This window comes from Augochlora pura, chromosome 2 (assembly GCF_028453695.1).
Source record: "Augochlora pura isolate Apur16 chromosome 2, APUR_v2.2.1, whole genome shotgun sequence".
NCBI lineage: Eukaryota > Metazoa > Arthropoda > Insecta > Hymenoptera > Halictidae > Augochlora > Augochlora pura.
In genome coordinates this window covers 18,231,574-18,254,667 of record NC_135773.1, presented here as the reverse complement: position 1 = coordinate 18,254,667, position 23,094 = coordinate 18,231,574, and the positions used below count along the sequence as shown (strand labels likewise).

The window sequence follows — 23,094 nt, the reverse complement described above, 5'->3', positions numbered from 1 at the left end:
CTCTTCCTTGGTGAATTCTTGAATTTTCTCCTGGGTTTCCTCTTGTTCGTTTGTTGCCTTTTTCTTCTGCTCCTCTGCTTCTCCTTGTTCATGTCCTCCTAATAACTCCATGAAGTGCTTCTTCCATTCCTCCAGTTCTATGTTTTCATCCACCCCTTCCCTGTTTCTTTTCCCTGTATACCTATTTATGTACTCCCATGCTTCACTTTCCGTCCTTATTCCTTTTATCCTTTCTTCTTCTTCTCTCTCATATCTTTCCTTTTCCTCCTTGCACCATTCCTTGTATTCTTTCCTTTTAATTATGAATTCTTCCCTATCTATCTTCCCTCTTTGTAGTTTTCTCAGTTCTCTTCTCAATTCTCTTCTCTTTTGTTTCCATTCTTTTTTATGCCATGCCTTTTCCCCTACCTCCCATTTTTTGATCCACTTTGCGTCTTTCTTGATTGCCTTCTCTATCTTTTCCTTTAATTCTGTCCATATTCCTTCCACTTCTTCCCCTTCTGCCGCCCACCCCTCGCACCGTTTATGGTATTCCTTTATTCCTTCCTCCGACCAGTCACTCTTCTTTATTTGTTTCCATTGTCCCTCATCCTTCTCCTTTCTTTTTACTGCGTCGATTAGTACTTCCAGTGGAACATGGTCAGACTCTGTCCTCTCCCCTTCTCTTACCTCCCACACCTCTTCATATGCTCTCTGGTTTGCTACTACATAATCAATCGTCGACGCTCCCTTCTCGCTGATGTATGTCCAACCTGATTTCACCCCGTAACATCCATTTAATATCAACCATCCTCTTTCGTATAGCTTTTCCAACAATCTTTTTCCTTCCCTGTTGATTATTTTGTCTGTTGACGAAAGTTATTTATGACTCGACCTAATATCTATGAAAATTTTAATTACGAAATCTTTTGGATCATTTTCCACGAGATAATCTCTATAATTCCAACAATTTGTTGAGGAGCATTGAAATGATTTAAAAGAAAGGCTGCGCCACGATTCCTTTAGAAAACTAGTTACAAATAGAACTAAATGTTCGTATACTGTGGTGATTAGAAAAACTTACCGATTATTGCCCAATATTTTAGCAGAAAGGCTCGCAAAGTACATACTGCATAGATCAATTAGTTTGGTAACTCGGAACAGAGTACTGTATGAAGAAATTGAAATTCGTGCACCTGCTACGTTAGAGCTGCTGAAGGTACTCACTTCAGAAGCCGAGCCGCAAAGCGGGGAAAGAGGAGAAGCAATCGGAAGGGCCTACTCGAGGAACGATCGCGTATCGGTGAAGAGGACATGCGTGCTGCGGTTTCCCACAAGTTGTGGCCACGACCAGGCTAGAAGCGATTAGAGGGTGATTAGAAGAAGGTGTTCTGGACTGCGTCCCACCCCCACCATCGCAGAAACCGCCGCAGAAGCGTCCGTCGCGGTGCGTGCGTCGGGTTTACACCCCCGACAAAGTGAAAGAGAGGGAGAGGGACGTTGAATCGAACGACGTCGGCGCGTTGCTGCTGATACGGGGTTGGAAGCTGCTTCTCCCCTCCCCTAATCGTCGCTGCCATGCGACGCACGCTCCTGCGGACCTTTTTTTTCACCCTCTACTCATGGAGCTGTCGCGATTATTACTTAATAGATGCCCCGTTGCTTACAGACTTCCGGTGATAACCGTGGGGGTGGAGATTAACGTTCCGAGCGCCGGCGTTTCTACATCAAAATTGTCGAGCTTCTCCAGTTTCAAATGTACCCACGTGTCACATTATTTAGCGAGTTCGTCTCCGATCAGAGAAAATATCGAGGAGATATGTATTTAACCCCTTGCGCTATAATAACGAGTTAGATTCGTGATAAAGATTCCATGCAAAATCTACGAAATATGAATATTATTAATTTTTTCTAAATCGAAATAAAATTGAATCCTTCTGTTATCAAAGTCTAGAAACGGAAGTAAATGGAGACAATAGAAGAAACTAAAATTATCTGGTCCTATCAAGGACAGTATTAACGACGAATAAATATTAATCAACGCAGTTTCAAAGGAGCCGTACTGCAAGGGGTTAACCCTCACAGTACTTTGCATAATCCTTGCGGTTGTTCGTTCGCGACAAACTCCATTATTAAGTGCTTATGTATACGAACACTTTGAATTAAAATTTCGTTGTTGTATCATTACTATTATCTTACCGTATCTTGTTTTAAACAAACGACGGACGGCATCAAGTGTCGCACGGTGAAATCAGACCGCGAGCTCTGAGTTTAGAAGAACGCAGACGTGAATCAATGAATTTTAAATAGACCCTGTATTTTGACTACATAAAGGATGGATAATTATTTGTCTTAGAACTAAAAGCTAGAAGCGGATGATTTATGAGATACGAACTTACTCTGAGTGGATAAATGAAATGTTAGGTACAAATGATTACAATTGAGGAACTGAAAGACTCTGTACATAGAGTTTTGAAACAGTGAAAAGTCAAGAGTTGGAGCATTACGCTCGATCTTCGACAGACAAGAACTTCGTCGCCGCTTTTTCGTTGCGAAATCTTCCGAAGGGTTTTCTTGCAGCAACTCGCGATTTTTCGCAAGGTTGCAACGTCGAAACGAACAGCTCTATTGACTCGGCATCGACGATTTTATTTTTGGTTTTCCGACGCACACACGCGTCTCCATCCTTTCTATAGAAGCTCCATTAATACTCGGTAACGCAATAAACTATATTTAGGGGGCGGCGTGGCGTACACGTAGTATGATTTGATATCTCCTGAAACGCCACATGGCCCCTTTGAATTTCTCTCTTCCTCTCCGTTCGCGGTCTTCCCTTCTCCCTACGCATCTCTCTCTCTCTCTCTCTCTCATCCTCTCTTTCGTTCTTCTCGTGGAAGCTCCACCATTTACCCGTGTAACTTCAGCTCCTCTTTGAGAGATTAACTTTTAACGACTATCGATCTCGTTCGGAATTACGTCGGAACCTTTCTTCCAATTCTTTTCCGTTGGCGGTTCCATATTCTCGATCGCACGTCTTTCGAAATTTATGCGAAGCTGGCCAGAAGCCGTTCATTGAGAAAAATTCGAGAACGCGTGGAATTTGATCGTTGAACGACGACGACGACGATGGAGAACGCTTCGAAAGCCGTCGGGTTCGATCGCGATCGGTGACCTAATTGGGGACAAATGGCTGCCACGGTCGCGACGCGTGTCGACCGTCGTGGCCTCGAGTTTCCGGGGCCCGTGTTCACTAATTATTTCCTCTATCGCGACGCTTAAGCAGGCTATTTTTTCGGGAAAAGCCCGGCAGACGTAAACAACGGGTTGGTGTTCTGCGGTCCATCGGTACGCGGCTACACGAATCTGTTTATTTCCCGCGCGATGACACGTGGTTCCTCTTCCCGTGTTTCTTCATTTCCTCCGCGCACGCTCCGTTTCGAAAACTCTTTGGAAAACATCGTGCCGTGGAGTTTTCGGGAACCAATTTCTGCAACGTTCCGCCGCGAAGCAAACGCTCTCGCATTATATCGACCTCCGTTGAATTTCTGCGCGAACCTCGCGGATGTTTTGAAAATGGAAATAGCCATCGTCCTTTTAACGGTATCGAAATGTCGATGCTTGCGATTTCGTTTCCAATCGTCCGCATTCGTTTGAAAAATGGATTATTTCGGCGATTAAAATCAGAGAACCGCGGAATTTTTCCAACCGAATTTCAGGCAAGATCCGCGGCGTGTTTATTTGTCCAGGGATCAACAAAACGTAAATGCAGCGACGCTGATTTACATGGAACTCTTTTAATGCGTCTGCTGTATCTCGCATTGTGTACGTGGCGCTGTGTTTTCAATTAACCTGGATCCGCCGTGATCGTTATTCGCGATAGATCACCCGCTGCTATTTCTATATTTAAATCCGTGCCTCTCAAAATTGTCGACGGAGCCTGCCCACTGTGTGGTCCACGGTTCGATTCGGCGATCCACCTTCCGTCTTTTGGTGGCTCGGTAACCGGTAATTATTCGGTGCATCGGAGAGACAATTGAGGAGATAAATCATGGTTTCCCTACCGCATACTGCTCCTGATCGCTGACGACATCTGGGAGGGCGTAAACATTTCTCTAATTACTCCGTTCCACTCCAATTATTTATTTCTGATCCGATTCGGTTGATCTTGTTGATTGCAGCACCAAAATCATCCCAGTTTACTTGTCGAGGATAGTCGGTGAATAATATATTTTTTTTTGTTATTATTATTTATTCTTGATATTATCATTTATCGTCAGTAGTATTATTATTTATCCTCAGTAATGTTATTATTCATCCTCAGTAGTATTATTATTTATTGAAAAAAAGGATAGAAGCCTTTTGTATACATAATAGTCTATACATAGCAGCATTGCATACAGTTATACAGTGAATTGCTGTTCAAAACTCTGTAGAAGAAAATCAACACTGCCATCTAGTATACGTGAAGCTGTCATGATGAGATTCATCGAATTACATAAACCATATTTAAATTTAACATTGTATACACAGAAACGTGATCAAGATAGTCCGACTACAGATACGCAATTAACACGTTCGTCGCCGCGTCACCCATATCTGGGTGACACTAATTTCTGACCAATTTTGAAAATTGATTTTTATTGCAATATATTCGAGCAAAATGAATTCGACTATGATTTTTCGAATGCGAAAGAGTTCTAATGTCATCCCCTGTGATAAATGTGAACTTTTTAGTTTTATTTTAATTAATTAAATTGCTTTAATTATGTGGGGATTTTAGTGTCTAATCGTAGGCGACGAACGTGTTAATATAATTATTAATCAAATTAAAGATAAAACTTTGACGTGCAATTTGTATAATTTGTGTTCAAATAAAGTTTAGATTAAGGATACATGTATGAACACGCGTATGCCGATAGGATGGTCGAAAGAAACTGCAACGGATACAAGAGAGTCCCCGCTATCACGCCAGATTTCGAATGTGTTCCGGTGTCACAAATTCGAAACGTAAACACTAGCGTGGTACACGTGTCCTCTGTATATCATAAACTGTTCGCCGGTCGTCGAGGCAGCCTTTTCGTCTTGCTTACTACGTCCGCTCCTCGAGGTTCATTCATAAAACGCTGACAGCCCTTTAAACCGTGAAACGCGGGCCACAATAAACCCCTAAACGTCCACGTTTCATTCCTACCGCGCCTTTCCTTTTCAAGGTCAATTACCGGTACTTTCGAGCCTTGCTCGTTTTCCAATCCTTCGAAAAATTTTACCCCGTTTTACATTTTTTTTTTTGTGCTGCAGACGACCAAAGAACCTCCAATATGGGGGATAAGAGAACGAAATTTGAACGATTTCGTGATTTTTATCGAGTCTATTTTCATCCAATGAATTGCTAAAAGACAAGCGAAGATGACGGTCCGAAAGTGGAGTGAATTAGGTGACGACACCGGAGGTGTGACGCAACATAACCGGAGAAAAGTTGCTCTCCGCTACTGGAATAATAAACAAATCCCTTTTTCTATGCGCCCGTCGATGTGCATACAGTGGCCCGTTGTTAAGGGAACATGGTCCCTGATCTCGGTTAATAAAAGTCCGAACGGTGTCACGTTTCAAGGAAGACCGACTTCGGATTCCCATCTTTTAAGTCACCTAAATGCCCTCTTTGACCGTGTGCCCCGAAAGGGTGAGCACGGTGTGCCCGCCACCAAAAAACGATCGTTCCCGGAAAATCCACCTTAAATCATCTTTGTCGTCGTAAAGCTCACTTTGAAACGCTCGCGGGACGTGTTAACTTCGTTTTGACGAGCGCATGTAACGAAACGTTGTTTACAGGACTCGAATCCAATAAAGAAAGACAGATAACCGACTAGAAAAAATGGCCGCGTCGGAGTTTCCTTTGGAAACCGCAAGCTTCCTTCTATCGTATTATTACCCCGGCCCATGGTGCAACCGTCAATGGACGAAATTCGAAGAATTTATTGTTTCACGACTTCTTAAAACTATGGGTATGATGCGTTCAAATGTCTAAGTAACCATATTTTGGGTACACTGAATGATCGAAAAATTGAGGAGATTATTTTCAAATGAGTTCTTCCAACGAATATTAGACAGATAAAATCTTGGGTTGGAACTAAGTAATTGCGGATTTAAAATAAGAAGGAAAATTCAATTCTTTTGCTTAAAAATATAAGTTTATTCAATTAGACAAATCAATTTTAACACTGCCTTTCTTTCAAGCCTTTCTTTCAGTATATTTTAATATACTGTATATACTGTAACATAAAAACCGTGCTTGCGATGCTTGCTTTTTGGAAATAATGCAATAAAATATGTCTAAAATGAGCTTCTTGTCTTCCATCTTCAAACAGTGATAAAAACGAAACTAAATAACTAATCGATACAATTTTCTTACTAAATTGAAGATGAAAGTCCAGACAGTAAGAAAACAATATAACTTAATTACATTGAACACGTTGATAAAACAAAAGAATGTGCTAAGACCATCTATTAACAAAATCCGCAATCGCTTAATTGCCAACCCAATAGCATGTTAGTTCACAATGCAGTTTGTTTATGTCGTCATCATCATAATGTATGAAAATTTTATAATACTTCTGTGCAATGTAATAATCGATCCGAAAAGATATACTTAAGTACAATTTATTTTTCAACATTTCAGTTAAGTTTTATGGGAAATGGTTTAAGAAAATAGGAAACAGGTTTAAGAAAATATTTATCAGATATTGTTATTGATATTATATAAACTTTTTTCGTAAAAAGTTGTGTTGTTCGGAGTTATTTAATGAAATATGTAGCCGTAACTGATCTGAAACTCATGTACTACACGAAACGGTCGCTAAGAATTTTCAGGCACTGAGGAAAGATTAATAAAAAATCTTTCGAACAAAATTTCTCACTATTCGACTAAAAATAAACTGTAGCAAAAAAAATCTGCATACAAGTTTTTATTTAATAAAAAATAAAGGTGCCAACAATTCTTTTTCAAAATCATATAATTTTTGTATTCAAATCGATGCATCTTTGTATTTTCTTTGACAAATTATTAAAGCATTTTTATGCAAATTAAATATTTTTATCAAATTCTTAATATTTTCAAATTCTTCTTGTATCTTCAATGTTTTGTGTTCCGTTCATTCAGTGTTACTGTAAATACACAAAATCCGTGGTTTAATAGCTGGTTCCTTACTGGTACCCCCCCTTGCTGCCTTATTCTATGCGTCCTATCTTTACCCCTTTGCGGAGGAGAATCTTCAAAAATACTGTTAATATTTTCCTTAGAAAGCTAGACTATGCATGAAAGATTTCAATATTGAGGAAAACGAATCGCAGTGTTCTTTAATTCTCAAAAGTCTTTCCTGTACATTCTATTCTCGTCGAACAAGGAGCGGAAGTTTCGTTGCCAGAAACCAAGAGTTTATACTTCTAACTGCGAGAGATTAATTGGCTTTGTTCGAGAGACATCGAGCCGATAGCGAAAAAGTCGAGTGACAGCGCGACTTGTTGACGGTGATCCACGGTGACAGAAAGAACTTTTTGCCATCAGACGAAGCGTTGCCCTGGGAAAAAGCCGGTTAAAGCCACTTGTGCCGGGCCCTGGAGAGTCGGACTAGGCATCTCTCTCGTGCGCTGACCGCTACACTATTTTCAAGTCTTTTTGCCGCTAATTACGGCGCTCGTAGAAGCGGCCCTTATCGAAAGCCACTTGAGATCTCCGACGGATTTCAAATAGGATGTTGCCCGCGCGCCGATTCAAAGAAACGCGGTGCCGTTCGACGGATGCGCTCATTTTTCTTCGCGTTAATTATATACACGCACGCGATTCGAAGTAACCGGGACACTGCTAAAAATTAAAGCGAATTGTCTTGGTCCCCTCAGATTTTCGTGATCGTTTCTGCCTCTCGGCGTGGTCGTGCCTTCGCTATTGAGTCAATCGTATGAGTCAAACGCAATGATCCTTTGTGCTTCGAATCTGTTACGTCGAACTGTATACCTTGAATCTTGAAATATTGAAATCTCGAAGAGCAGCTTCGATTCTTGGGGCCTTTGCCGATTACAACTGAAGTTTTTTATAAATCAGCAATGTGTAGGGCGTTCTTGAAATAGGACCCCCTTCTCACCCCCTAAACTCGTTATCGGAAACTCGACTTATGGTAATCAATTGTATCGACAATATCGCAACACTAAAAATTTTAATTGTCACAGTATGTGATAAATTTTGAAATATACTTCGATTTTCTGAACGTGTTCAACAGTCTACGTAGATGCAGAGCGTGTACAGTGACCCAGAAAAGTCATTTTGGGAAATCTCTTTCTGTAACTTACAATTCTCTAAAATTTCACCTTGCAAACAAAAAATATTTATCAAGAAAACGAAGAGTTTCCGGACCTATGTTTATACGACCTTCTCCGATCCTTAGGGAACGTGGAATGCGATACCGAAGGTTGATCACCTATTTCGGGGACACCCTGTGATATCTGTACGATATCGATCGTCCGAAAGTGAAATAAGACAAAACCGCGGATTCATATAAGTGAATCTTACTCACCGCGTGGGGAATGCCATATCTTCCGAACAAGAATCTGATCGTTCGACCGGGCGAGAGGGAGGGTAAAGATGATTGGCGCAGCAGCTTGAGATCGAGCGATCCGCGGTCTATCGCGAATCGGAGGATGGGATGGCGGGCAGCATCCTAAATCATGGCTCGCCGTCGCTGATTCCCGTTCAATTTACTAATTGAATTGAGCGGAGGCTGCCTGGGTGGGGATCTCTGATCGCTCCGCCTCTCTCGCGGTTTCCACGCCCACTTTGAACATCCGAGCAGCGATCGGATAACAAGCGCCCCGGCCTCGTGCGACGCCGTCAAGTCAAAGCCGAAATCTCCCTTCTCAGTGGCACTTGGACCGCATCCGGAAACACATCGAACCCCAAGGCAGTGTCGTGCGTGTCGTGTGCACTGTCATCCTAATCACCGGTTACATTCCTGAAACTGTTGCAACCCCTGGAAATTAGTTTCGCCAGGTCGTTCTGCTTCCGTCGTTCTGTTACGGTCTCCTGTGGAAGGGTTAGCCTTCAGAGTCCTTTCTTGAAGGATCACAACGATTTTTTTGTTGAAGTTGCATCTCGGTTTTGTTGCTCGCTGCAAATGGTGGAAGTTTGAGAGGCTTGTTGAACGAGAAGATAAAGAAGGAGAACAAGTTTTGTGATTCCTGTGTAGTTCGAGAAGTTTCGACCGCAGGATGATGCTGGGAGGCTACGAGACACAGCCGGAATACTATCCGCAGTGGCATCAACCCTACAATTATGTCACGCAACTACCCTACGGTAAGTTGGCCGAAATCTTTACGGTTGTTTTTATGTACGTTAATTCGCGGAGGCGAAAAATCGAAAGATCTTCGGACTAACTTCGCTGACAAAAGTCGTAGGGCAATCCGACTGGAATTATTTTGAAACGCGAAGTCTCCACTTTCATACCCCCGAATCGAATTCTTCTTCAGAAATTCCTTTGCGTCGAGAAATCGGTGGCAATGCTGAAGACGATTCTTGATTTCGCAAATACGGTCGAGTCTGCAGAGTACGGCGAATCTTTTTTTGATTCATATCGAGATGGGAACGAATAGGGTTATTTCTTCTTTTCAACGATTTTTGAATTCGGGTACGATTTTTTCATTAGGATATATCGCCCTTTGAATGACCCACGCATTCGGGGAAAAATCACGAATAGACTTACGTTGGAGGCTTATATATCTAGTTAGACAAAGCAACATTTGCTTGCAAATTAACAATTAAAATTAATCTTCAGGAATTGTAAATTCTCCATTGTATTCAAGCTGTATCAATTTATACATTTCACGAAAAGCTGCAATTAAACGATCCGTTTCTGTGTCAATTGGCGATTAATAAATATCGAAGTAACAATAACGTCCTTTGTGCGAGTTACAAAATTGTGGTAGCCACATTGGTATCGGACTCGTTCCACGAGAGGGTAGAACGCGACTCGATGGATGAAGAAACGGGAACCATTTCTGTGCAGGTCCGCTGACAGTTCCCGACGCCGACAGCCAATCGACGTACTGGGGCGCGGATTCCGGGATTTCCGGGGGTAGTTCCGGCGCAGGAAGCCCTACCGCCTCGACGCCACCCCTGATCGAAGAGATCGGCGTCCAGGAGACCAGCTACTCCCCTCTGCAACAATACCCTCACCCCTCGATGAGCCAGCATTACCCTAACCTGGTCTATCAACCGCAACAAGAGGTCCCTCACCATCACCTGCTGCACCATCATCATCATCCCCAAACCCTCAGAAGGGATGGCGAGTATTCCGGTGTCTCGTCGATGAACCAGATCGAAAGCGGTTTCCAGCAGCACCTGAGGGATGCCACGCGGGAGGGTGGCTTGGTGGTAAGGCCGAAGAGGAGGAACACTGCGAACAAAAAGGAACGGAGGAGGACGCAGAGTATAAACAACGCCTTCGCGGATCTACGAGACTGCATACCGAACGTTCCCGCGGACACCAAGCTGTCGAAGATCAAGACTCTCAGGCTTGCCGCTTCTTACATCGGATATCTAATGGCGGTTTTGGACAGCGACGAAGGAGAGGAGCCGCAAACCTTCAGGGCAGAGATCCTCTCGCATGGCAGGAGGAGCAAGACGACTCAGGCGAATCAGGTCTGTATAGATTTCGATCATGGGAGGGTTGTTTCAATCGAGGTGTCAAGAAGACTGCAACTAGAGCTAGTTAATATTTATTGAGAAGATATATGAAACACTATTTTAAGTAATAGATTCTTCGCAGTACAAGTGAATTAGTACTAGTACGAAATAAATATCTTACTTTGATAATCTAAAGCACAAGATAAGATCATTTTTATTTCAATAAATATGTTACTGCACACGCGAATTGAATATTTCCCATAGTCCCTAACTTGGAAATAAATTATAAAAATGATAACTAACGTTTCTAAATACAGTTATTCGTATGTGACAAAATGCATCTTTTATGAACGTTCATAATGCAGTGGAAAAGCACTTCGTTCGCTTCAGTTTACCAAAAGAAAATTTCAATCTATGATTAAGTGAAATGAAATTATTTTATTTGTCGATATTAAATAAATAAAATATTCCGGATTCTGGAACAAATATTTTCAGTATTTTTCAAATCGATACTGGTAGGAAATACTGTCCCAAAAATTTATTAGTACAAGTAAAATATTTTATTTTTGAAAGTACATTCTTTCGAATATTTAATTTTCAAAAATATATGCATCGTTTAAAATATAATATGTACTTGCTATTTGCCATTTAAAATACTATTGTCCCAGCTTTGGGTCTGTAAGTTGGGACTCTGAGGAACTATCGCAGTACGATCTACATTGACAATCGACTTCTAAATGAGAATCAAGGTTCCCCCGTTAATTCGGAAAGTACGTACTCGAGCGACGCCGATTACCTTCACGGGAAAAGTCGCTCGAGGACTTTGGGATTTATGCTTTCTTCGTAGTCTTTTCGAAATCTCTCGAGGCTTTCGTAAGCGTTGCCCGTGAGTAAACATCGTCCTCTTTAATTGGTGCCTCGCTCGTCGTGCTCGACCTTAAACGCGTCATCGCATCTCGAGCTTCTCGAGAAACGAAGAGAAACAAAGTTCCATTGGATTTTCGCGCTGTCGGATTCCAACGGGGCGCCGCTGCCGACTTTTGCACGTCGATGGAATAACGTTCGAGAGACCGTGGTGCATCGGATAGCAAGCTCGTAAACGATCGGAAATAGTTCGGTATCCTTAATCCTTTCAGGATCCGATACGGTGTGATAGGAATGTCATTATTATATTTTAATAACCATCGAAAACACAATTTACCAAATTATTGTAGTCTGTTTTATAAGAAACATTTTACGTATTTTATGAATCTTGCGTATCTGGTGCATCGGATGCGTTAAACGCGTTTTCATGGATTTTTTGTGCCAAACACTCGGTTGACGGGCATGTTTTCAACAGAACCAGGCAGAATAGCGACTGGCAAGCGGGAAAGAAATTTTCGTGAGGTGTGACGAAGGAAACAGGAATCGCGTCGGATCGGCCAGGTATCGCAGGTCTTCAGTATAGCTCGCTATAGTTTCTTTTCAATCGTCTCGTCGTTTCCGTAACATCGACGCCAGTCGATTCTACCCGTCGGACCCTGCGGTCTGTGGTTTTCCCAATTTTCTGCGATTCCTCGCCACCCACGAAGGGATTGATCTCTTTCCTTCGAGGGGTCGTCAACCTCTGACTGAAGCTAAACAAACCTAATTATGGTTTGCGACAAGATGATCGCTACGTATCATAATCTTAGAGGAAAATCTCTCTTCAGAACGAATAACGTTATTTTGAAACGAAATACTTCTTCGTCGCGTCGCGGACTGCATGATTTATAGAACGCGATACGTTAACCTCTCAGGCATGACACGCCATTATAGTGGCTTTTGTGGAAGTTTCGTGTTTTATTCAATTGTATTATTAGTTCTTAAAGTAAACGATTAAAGTGAAAGTGAATATGTACAATACACTAAGAAAATACACAAAAAAGAATTGTATATAACGAAAAATGGTAATTTAGTTATGAAGAATTTAATTCCCGTAAAATCCAACCGTGCCTAAGAGGTTAAACGATTTTTCTAGGAGCTTCACATGAACGGAAAAAGAGAGTTTGTTACTTCTAATTGCAGAACGAGTCGTGTTTGCACCCTGCCTCCAGTCTGATGGTCGAGGAGTCGTCGAAGGGCAAAGGACGAACCGGATGGCCGCAGCACATGTGGGCCTTGGAACTAAAGCAGGAATCGCAGACCAGCCAAATCCAATAAAATCGACGATCTCTAACCATTCGCGACAAAACTTCAGCCATTTCTTCGATCTGCTTACGAAAATTTTATTTATTTCAACACCGCGACTTCTTTATGCATTCTATGCAGTCCATGCAACCACTGGGATTTTAAATACTCCGTGCAATTTGCGCATTCTTATCGCATTGTATGTGTATAATGCATAAAGATGAAATTTCTAGGACGTAGAAAGGTAACGTTATTAACGTTGCAACAATCACCGGGTCAGTTGTTTTTATTTCGTTTCATTTTATTTATTCAAAACGTTCATCCGTTCACATTTCGGACTCGCTATGTTGATGCAAACAATCGAAACAACATTCTACGAATTTTTTTATTTGCATTCTGGCGATTGACAGGCAGTGTAACGTCGATGTCCGTCGAGAGCAACGTACGAAAAAAACAAGTAGGATTAAGTAGCGTAGAACCACCCCCGCGGTGACATTCGTATCGTTTTGGTAATTCTTCGATTTTACGATTCTCCGAAACGAGATGTCTGCGAGTAGCGTAGAAAGGCAAAGATTTTCGAACAGCATATCATAAACGATAAATCGTAAAACGGGGTCCGTCAACGTCAAAGGACCGCGTTCAACGGATTCTTCTCCGGTCAGAGGAACTCCGTCGGGTCCGCTGTAAAAAGAAGAGACGATCGTCTGTAAATACGCGTCCGCGATACGTCACGTGTGTAAATAGAAGTGTCCTGTTACGTAGCTCGTAATTAAACGCGAGTTTCTTCGAGTCGGTTTCGATTTTAGCGGGACCTCCCTCCCCCAAGCGTTAATTAGAATTTAGAGAACGGTTCGCCAAGAATCAGAAGACCTTTGTATAAAAAACCGTGTCAACGATGTATAAAAAGTCATTAGCAATAAACAGAGTGTTGTAATTTAAACCTTACTCGTTTTCTTTTAATTTAATCTCGGATCTGCCATCCCCTTTCTACGGCGTCGATTTCCTGTCTTAATGCGACGCAAATATCTATCTCTTTACTTTTAATATGCGGTTAATCCAAGCGATGAGATAAACACCCCCTAGACATAAACTTTATCTCTTTAGTCGAGCTGCAATGATGGAATTTATTATTTATCAGTATCGTAATATTTTTGAAGCTGCCTAGAAAAATGTCTGTCGAAGCATTTTGATCTGCTGGTACTTTTATTAACATTCGGACACCTTTTGAAATGAAATAACATTTTCACAGACTAAATGATTAAAATTTTTTTGTTAGATCGTAGAGGGATTGGTATACCAGACAATGATCAGGTTACTTTGTTATAATATCGTTATTGCTTGGACTGACAAAACAAGATAAATTCTTTAAATTTCTTATCTGGTTCAATATCGAAAATTTAAAAAGATGCGTTTTGTAGATCTCACAATTGTTCAATGCAAAGTCAAGATACAAGCGTAGGATAGATTTTCAAGCTTTCAGAAAAAACTGCAATTGTTGTGATCTTTAATTGTTTATTCTTCAACATGTGCAATTTTCAATAGACGCTTGTATAAGTTATCGAATCTACAAAATGCATTCTTTAAAATTTGCATTATAGGCTCGGACGAAAAAGATAAAGAGCGAGAGTTTCCTATTTTCTTTCGTAATTTTAAGTAATGGCAAAATTTAGCAGAAAGCATACTAGTTGTGGTCTAGTAGACGAATCTCTCTTTTTAAATAAAAATTCAAATCGTGTAGCCCGCTCTAAAAAAAATGTTATTGCGCTTTGGAAGGTGTCCGAATATTAATCAGAGTTACTTTAACCCTTTGACTCCAAGGCATCACTGAAAATTGTTCTATCATGTCTCAAAATAATTTGTAAATTATTATAGTTACCAGTGTTTAGAAAACTATTAAAAGTGCAACTGCTGTGCGAATCACGTGACTCAATTTCATATAATATTCAATTTCGAAATATCGTGGATCAGAGAAATTATGTTGGAATTCGAGGTAGAATGGCTTCGAGTGCAAAGGGTTAATTATTGTCTACTATTAATTATGTATATTAATTAAATCTATAATTGGTTGTAGGGTCGACAATTCAGTATAGAAGTAGCAATTAAGAAATCGAGAATCTAGATTGTTGGGTTCATCGGATTTCAGTGTGAAACGTGTCTCTTCAGCTCCCAGATCCTTTTCTTGACTGTCGAACGTGTTTCTTCGACTTCGCGGCGAGAGTCGCGGCGTGTATCGTGTTTCTTGAGAGTCCTTGCGCCAGTAGTCGAGCCTTGACACGATGTCACTAGCATCCTCTTTAGCCTCTTCTCATCTCCCGATACAGGGATTCACGAAAGCGTTCGAACGTCTGCATTCCCAGCATTTATTTAATTGTTGAGCCTACGTTCTCGCCTTCGAGAACCGAAGACGCGTGATCGACGTCGGTTTCCGTCACGAGTCATCGTCGGAGCGATTTACTTTCTCTGCGTCTCTCTACAGAGTTCAAATAAACAAAGCGGCTCGTTCGACGAATAATCAGTACTGAATATTTGTTGTATCTTTTGGTAACATCTCCATCGGCGTCACCCCGATATCCAAACGATGCGATAACTCGCGATGACAGCATTGCGGGCAATTGAACACTGCAAACAAGGTCTCTCTCGTTCACGATTTTAAGCTCATTGATCCAGAACGAACTTGCTCCCAAGGCTCTTCTATCTCACTTGAAAAATTCCCATCGAAGTAACTTCGTTAACCAGTTAGCTGCTTTCAACGAATATACTCGTCATAACACAAAATGTAATGTGCTAATTGGTTGAGAAGCATATATAATTTAATATTCTTTATGAAATTATATATATCCTGGAAGTGTGATGTTTAAATAAAAATATGAAGAAAATCAAACGTACACAGTGGGTATAATTGCAATAACTGTGCACATTTGAAAGAGACAGCATCAGCTAACTGGTATACAAATTTTGCAACGGAGAGTATGTTCCACCCTATACAATAGATGCCTTTTTATATGAACCCTCTGCTTCTCTTCGCCTAATATTCTTTTTCTGAAATCCCATTGTTTACAACTTTAGAGAAGATTCAAACGTACATAGTGTCTCAAAATTATGGTAGTTCTGGAAAACGAAGGGTACCTGAGTTCATTTTAAGTAATCCTTTCTTAACGAAAATGTAATCGTTTACGAGCTATTAAAGAAGAACACTGACCAATAATCTATTAATACTCCCAACAAGGATCTTATATTAGTCTAATCCTTTGCAGTTGTTTCAACCCGAAATTCAAAATATTTTCTCAAACTTACAGCGCTTCCATTTTACATAACCTGTTGCATTTTAGACATTATCGAATTGAATTATGGGACTCGTACAAGAGCTAACAACAGGCTCTTAAAAATTTTTTGAATGTGAATCAACTTCATAAAAATGATTTTGATACGTGGCATGATCATCTATAGCGGCGTCTTAGAGTCGCCACCCGACCGTAAAGGGTTAATAAAAAATGAAAGCGAACTTAAGATCACGAGTCCTAAGAAAATTCGGTTTATTCGAACATGTCGCGACAGAAACGAGTTTCATGAGCCTAGTCGATGATCACCGTCTCCCAATTTTTGTAGCCGCGGTGCTCGAAGTGTCTAAGGTCGATTAAAGAGAAAGACGTCAAGGTTCAAGCGTGCTCTCTCACAAAAACCGCTCGCCTCTTTAATCGGATAGTCGGATCACGGCCGGGTTTGCCGATGGCAACGTTCGAAGGCCAATACACTGGCAGACCGATTGATCACTGTTTGTTTATCACCGCGAGCGTCGAGTGCCACCATATTACAGTCCCGTATGCACGTATTACAGATATTGTATGTGGTATACACCGTTACTTTGGAGAGAACGTGGTCTAGACACTGGAGCACGGTTTCGCCCTGTAAACACTTCAATCGGCTTCTCCGACGGCTCGGAGCATCGTATTCTCTTCATCGACTATAAAGCTGTCGTGTATTTTGGTAAAACGGTGCCATGTATCAAATTAATGTGCAATTAACTTATGAAGTGGATCTCCTCGGATCACTTCTAGATTATCGATAAAACATGGCTACCAAACACAGGATGGAAATTCGATTAAAAACAAATTAAATACCATGTATGTTAACGGTTCACATTTATGTCATTGTAGGAAAATTAAATTTATTCTATTTTTATTTTATTTATTTCATTCATCACTATAGGTATCTAATGTTTAAAAAATGATATAATATATGAGAACTTACAGAAGTTCAATCTGATACTTTTACCTCAATAATTGATAAATTATTAGTTGCCATGACAACCGATTTACGGGATGCCAGTCAATGTTAAAAGCCGATTTATTGGCTACCGGTCGGTTAATTGCAGGAAATCCAAATAAAGTAGAACCTTGTTCCTTCCTTCAATCGCGTTACATCTCGAGATTCATTTATTTATATTTTCAATGAATGCATCCGTAGTCTTACATCGTTAAATGTGCAGGAGATGTCCCTGTGTTTTAATAAGGCAATCGTTTGGATTTAGGGGAACGGTAGAGGAACCGGGTGAGAGATGAGGCACGTGCTATCGTGTCAGAAGGTGCTAAACACGGGAAGGTGAATCGACGACCGCTTCTTTGTAAACTCTTCCCTTGACGAAGCCCAGAACACCTACGAAACCCGTGTCGACGATATAAACACTCCCCGATGGCAGAGAAACTCGGTTATTCTTGGTAGTGCCGAAGAGATCGTCGCTTTCTTGTCAAAAGCGTTGCCCAATACCATCGAATCCTACTGTTCCACCCCTAAACTGCACTCCCAAGTTAAATAGACAAAGGCAACTGTATTTCACAGTGGTATGACGGTGGCTGAAACCAGCTCCATCTTCTTTGATTTTTAATTTCTAATTTACTGAGGAAGAAAATTCTTTTCAGCCAAGTGGATTGTTATTTTTTCTATAAAGAATTCTCCGCCTTTAGCGATTAGGGTAGATGTCTCAATTATCGTATTAAAAACAAGTGTTATTATATAAATTGATGATCTATATCTTTTTATTATCTTTACCTATCGACATGCTAAATTCAGGGAGAGGTGTCCATTTACGTATAAAACTTCTTTTTGTGTGTATTATTCTTTTTATGTGTATTGTAAACTTCTTCGTTTTATGTGTATTATCATAATCATGACAACCATAATAGTTGGAACATCTACTTTACGTTCACAAATTCGATCTATTCGGTTTCCTGCCACCGAAAGAAAATTGGACGCTGCTTATTGCGTTAAAGTATGTTTAAAAATGCTAAATTAAACACTGTTCAAATAGAGCAGCCATCGCCATCTGTTCAATCATCGAAAGAGTCCAAGCCGAGGGTTGGAGACAGAAAAGATAAGAAAATCGAATACATGGATCGCGCATTTGTCCAATTGATCACAGACCCGAGATTCTGATCACCTAAAACCGCATCTTTGTTCCTCCAACACGGTTCACGACACTGTCACTTAGGATTGATGCATATGCGTCCGGAAGCCATCTTAATTGCAGAATCTAGATAGCGTATCTGGAGTCGTCGAACGCTTAGGCTCCTGGATAGATACAATTAAGGATTCATCGTACGTTAGCTGTATCACAAAAGCGACTAGGACGGCAAACGAATTCAACAAAAAGCTTGACTTCTTCGAAAGCACCCTAAGTTATTTTACCAACTTCATTGTGCTTATTATTAAATCTTCCACCTTTTAATGTTTATTTCACTTACACGGCATAACCCTTTATGGTCGTATGTCTATATCAATTATTTATTTATCTCGATTTTTACATGAAACTAAAACATATTATTGTGTTAGATATAATTAAACTTAAGAAAATTAATGAAATTATTTTTCCTATTTAATTTTGCATATTACTGTTTGTTTGAAAATTAATTCCGACCAGCGTGACACCTGCATATAAATTTAATATAACCGCAAAGGGTTAAAAGGGTATAGTGGCCCGTAAGTAAACAATAATAATTACGCATCTTGTTGAATCGATCTTTCGGACGATCGCCAAGGGAAGAGGAGCAACGAGAAACAAAAGCAGAAGACGTCGTCACGTGGGAACGTTTTCGTGACACCGATAAGAGGAGAGCTCGCGCGCGCGAGCGAACTCACGCTGGTCGAGCGAAAAAAGCATGAAGCAGAGGTTTGTTTGCTTTGACGAGTATCGAAGGTCCGCGTACGAGCAGTCTAAGTACAACCAACTAAGTACGACTCGTCCACTTAGCCTGCTCGTGAAAAACTGGCCCGTGCATGTGTCGACTCCGACCCCCTAATTGCCCCGAGCATGTCTGTTCCGAGTAAAAACAACAACGTTGCCTCGATCTCGACCACTCAATCCTTTGTTTCCTTGTTCTTCTGCCACAGAACTTTGCCATTGACCCCAATGGCAAAGAAACTTTAAATCTTTCGATCGCAAAGAACTTTAAACTTTGAAATATCGATGATCTTATGGCAGCCGTGGCTAAATCCCTTACCGATCGTTCTTGTAAACCGACATTTATGAGATCACTGTTAACCTCTTCTTATCGATTCGGATGCTAGTTGACGATTTAAACTGGCTACTAAAACTTTTACGAAGCTTATGCGAAGCTTTTCGTACCCTGGCTCAAAATGCATCGAAATTCTGCCATTATGAGAATTTGCAAGAGCCCAAAATTCGGTTCTTTGACCAATTAAGTGTGTTTGACGACTATATCCGTCATGGAGATGTAGCAGAATTTTGTGTCATGACGATTATATCCGTCATGCGTAAAATGTTGTTACAATTTGACATCTAAATTGTAGTTCTGGCAAAAACTAAGTTATATTCGTAAATTTTAATATATGAAAAATGTTTCGAGATCAAGACGAAATGAAACAAACAAATGAAAATTATAAATAATTCGAGCTGGATTCATAACTTCCTTCGTCATCGCTTGATCATCTCGACACACACTGGTGGGTGCTTAGCAAAGAGATCGCCACAGTTAACTGGTTAAGGGATGAAATAAATCTTGAAAGTATGCGAGCAGGTCTTTTCTTTATTTGTGGATGTTATTCGAATTATTGTAGATATGCTTTATCTTTCCGTCGAATGGCGTAATATTTCAATTGAATACTGGATCGAGGGAGCACGCGAGATACACCGGTTTCGCAACAACACCACAAATCTTCCGGGTTTACGTTTCGAGGCAACGTCGTGCGTAAACAACGCTGTTTTCCTCTAGGATAGATTATGTCTTCTGTCGGACCGTGGAAATTGAATGTCTCGCAAATATTCGGATCTCGGAAGTGCGTCGGCTCCTCTGTAATTTATTTCTGTTGCTTTCGGTGGCCGAAACTTCGATGCCACAGCCATCAATGTCTATGTTCGCGTGATCGTTGCCAGTTGATCAGTGAAACTGATTCTACGGGAATTTAGAACATAGCGAAACGAGTAATCTTGATTATCTCCCCGGGACGCGGAGTGAAATAAAAGAAGAGGAAAACTCCCTCGAGCTTGCGAGTTCCTTTCCCCTGATTTATTTTCACTTTGCTCGATCTATTGGAGCTCTATTTTATTTTCATGATTCTCTCGACTTATTTTCATCTGCTATATCTACATCTGTTTAATTGCTTCTCTATGATGCCTTATATTTTATGGACTCTCTTCAAAAATTAGGTCCACCGGAAAATATTGTCCGCTAATGTCATTTTCTTTGCGACATATATTTTTCAAAAATGATATTCATAAATCGCCATCACGCTGACAATAGGGCATAAGTTACGATTATGTTAAATTATTATAATAATGGAATAAATATTAGGTGAATTCAAAATGTATTGTTTCCTTTCTTTTTAAAAACAGATAGAGCTTTCCAATAGACCTAACATTTTACGTTGTTGTGGTCCATTCAAGTTTTATATTTTCTCCGTTATTAATATTATATTACCTGGCAATGTCCGCAAATATTGATAGAAACAAAATGGTATCTAAATTGCATTCAATTGGTTTCTTTTCCCATACTCAATTGATACTTTTCTTTTTTAGCCACGTATCCCTCCGCTAATGATTATTTTTAAGTTTCTAAAGCAGCATTGTATGTATTTGTCTATAATTTCTAATTTTTCCGTTGTTACCCATATTGCCTATTCATATGTATCCTAGTAATATAATTTGTTCTACTTATTTCTGTACACATTGTTTTTTTTAATTTAATAATATATCTTTAGGCGCTTAGGTGTAGGGTTACACAGCATTCAATAAAAAAGATATTATAATCAAACTGCAGATTTGATGTACCTTTGGCTAGAATTACCAGGTCGAAAACAAAATTGTAAAGACGTAAGAAGAATTTAAAAATATTTTGCAATTACGTAAAACTTATTCAATTTATTAAAAGATGGAACACATTTCCGCCTGACTTACATTTCTCGAAATTAATATAGCCATTGTTTATTTCTTATAAAAATCCACAGTCTGGCTATTATGGCTGTGGCCGATCTGCATCTCCACCAAATACTATGCATCAACAGTGTTCCTCTATTCTCGTGTCACTCACACACGTGCGACTGATTCGCTGTTCTAAATATTATGATACGCAGTATATAAATAAACGAAATGTTGGTTTATATAGGTATGAGATCCGGTGAAAATTCGATGGTCGGAGAGTTTAGCCGCGAATGCGTGCATCGCGGTTCAGACTCGAGCTTTTATATACGCAATCTCCCCCTCCCGCTTCGATCTCGTTGATCCCGAAATTGAATTGGTTAATTGACAAGCTTAATCGAGAACAGATTGTCCCGTGGAACGCCCGCTGCGACCGGACGGAAAACGCGAGGGTGTTTCACCGAGTTTGACTTTCCAATTTGAACGGAGTGCTGCAAGTCATTGGGCGTGCATTCGTCTGAGTTTAACCGAAACTAAAGCCTTCTAATTACAATCTGAAGCCTGCTAAAACTTTCGCATTTATGCGGAATAACTCATTTTAACACTTTGCCGATCAGTAGCCTATAAATCGACTTTTTAATTCGACTGGGAGCCTGTTACTCGGTTGTAATGACAACTAATAATTTATTATTTATTATTGGGCTAAAAGTGTTAGATTGTACTACCGTAAGCTCGCATATAGTTATATAATTTTTAAATATTAGATACCAGTCGCGATGAATATAATGAATAAAATAAAAATTAAATAAATACAATAGATGAAGTAAATATTGTTCAATATTGTTAAATAATATTGTTAAAATAGAAAAAGGTTAGTAGATTTAATTTTCCTGTAATATACCCTCAAAACGAACATTTTTAGGTGCAAACTCGTATTATTTGTTACCTACGAAAACAATAAAAAGAAACGAAGAGTCATTCTATTAATCTACACTTGAACAAAACAATTTAACTATTGGTTCATGGTGTCTATATATTAAATATGTATGACGAGAAGAGGTGTTAGAACGGTTTATACATGGTTTTTGACTGTGTAATGAGCAGACTGCAGATCATTATATAAAAGAATACTTTTCCAATAAGACCGTGAGGGCCAGAAATTAAATAAAAATGAATCGTTTCTTTTAATCCTTTCGATAAACTAAAAATAGTGTGACTGTGTTATTAAAAATTCTTCTTGCTGCGTGTTCACAGCCATGTAAGAAGAACATTGTCCCCTATTTATTGAAAAGTGTGTATCGTTCTATCATAAATATATAAGATTATAACGAATCAGAACCGTGGATTACTTGAATCTGCAACACACATGTTCAATCACCCTGTACATTAAAATTGGAGCATAATTAGGGGCGCGAGTCGAAAGAACACGATCTGAAACAGAAAGTGCGCGTTCCAGGTTGCCCGATGAAGGTCGATCGAACCGGTAATTCAGCTCGAAAGAAGGGAGAACGTTTGTAAGATGGAAACACCGTGAAATCCCCGTGGGGTCGAACTAAAATAGAGGCGCGACGTCAGGCGGAAGGCTTCCGGTTTGCAAGGCCGAGAGTTTACGGGGGCGGTTGCAGGATCTCACGGCGTCGAGACGCATCCCTTAGCTCATTAGGTATGGAGCACCATGAATCCCGATTGAAATTGAGACGAATCGCTCGGCGAGTCAAGCGAGATTGGTCTCCGACCCGGTGTTTGCGTATCGGGCGGCAGAAGACCGATCGAAATGAATGGAAAGGAAGAAAAGGGAGAAAAATAGTCTCGGCGGAGGACGGAACGAGGTGGACAATGACGCGCGTAAGCAACCCCCCTAGGAGGGTGGCAACCAACCCCTATAAAACACCCGGATCTCGGCTGTGTCGACATCATTCGACGACAACTC

The 23,094-nt window shown here is 40.3% G+C and overlaps 1 protein-coding gene across 1 annotated transcript; it reads left to right on the top strand.

The window, feature by feature from the left end:
- The first annotated feature begins 8,898 nt into the window (after positions 1-8,898).
- Hand (heart- and neural crest derivatives-expressed protein) lies at positions 8,899-12,963 on the top strand. The gene is made up of 3 exons (XM_078191401.1): positions 8,899-9,319; positions 10,029-10,663; positions 12,695-12,963. Exons 1-3 carry the CDS (start codon positions 9,235-9,237, stop codon positions 12,827-12,829), a joined length of 855 nt encoding a protein of 284 aa, XP_078047527.1. The 5' UTR covers positions 8,899-9,234; the 3' UTR covers positions 12,830-12,963.
- The last annotated feature ends 10,131 nt before the right edge of the window (positions 12,964-23,094 follow it).

Coding starts and splice junctions, on each gene's coding strand:
- Hand (XM_078191401.1), top strand. CDS start 9,235: ATGATGCTGGGAGGCTACGAGACACAGCCGGAATACTATCCGCAGTGG. Junction 9,320..10,028: donor TGTCACGCAACTACCCTACG/GTAAGTTGGCCG, acceptor ATTTCTGTGCAG/GTCCGCTGACAGTTCCCGAC. Junction 10,664..12,694: donor AGACGACTCAGGCGAATCAG/GTCTGTATAGAT, acceptor TTCTAATTGCAG/AACGAGTCGTGTTTGCACCC.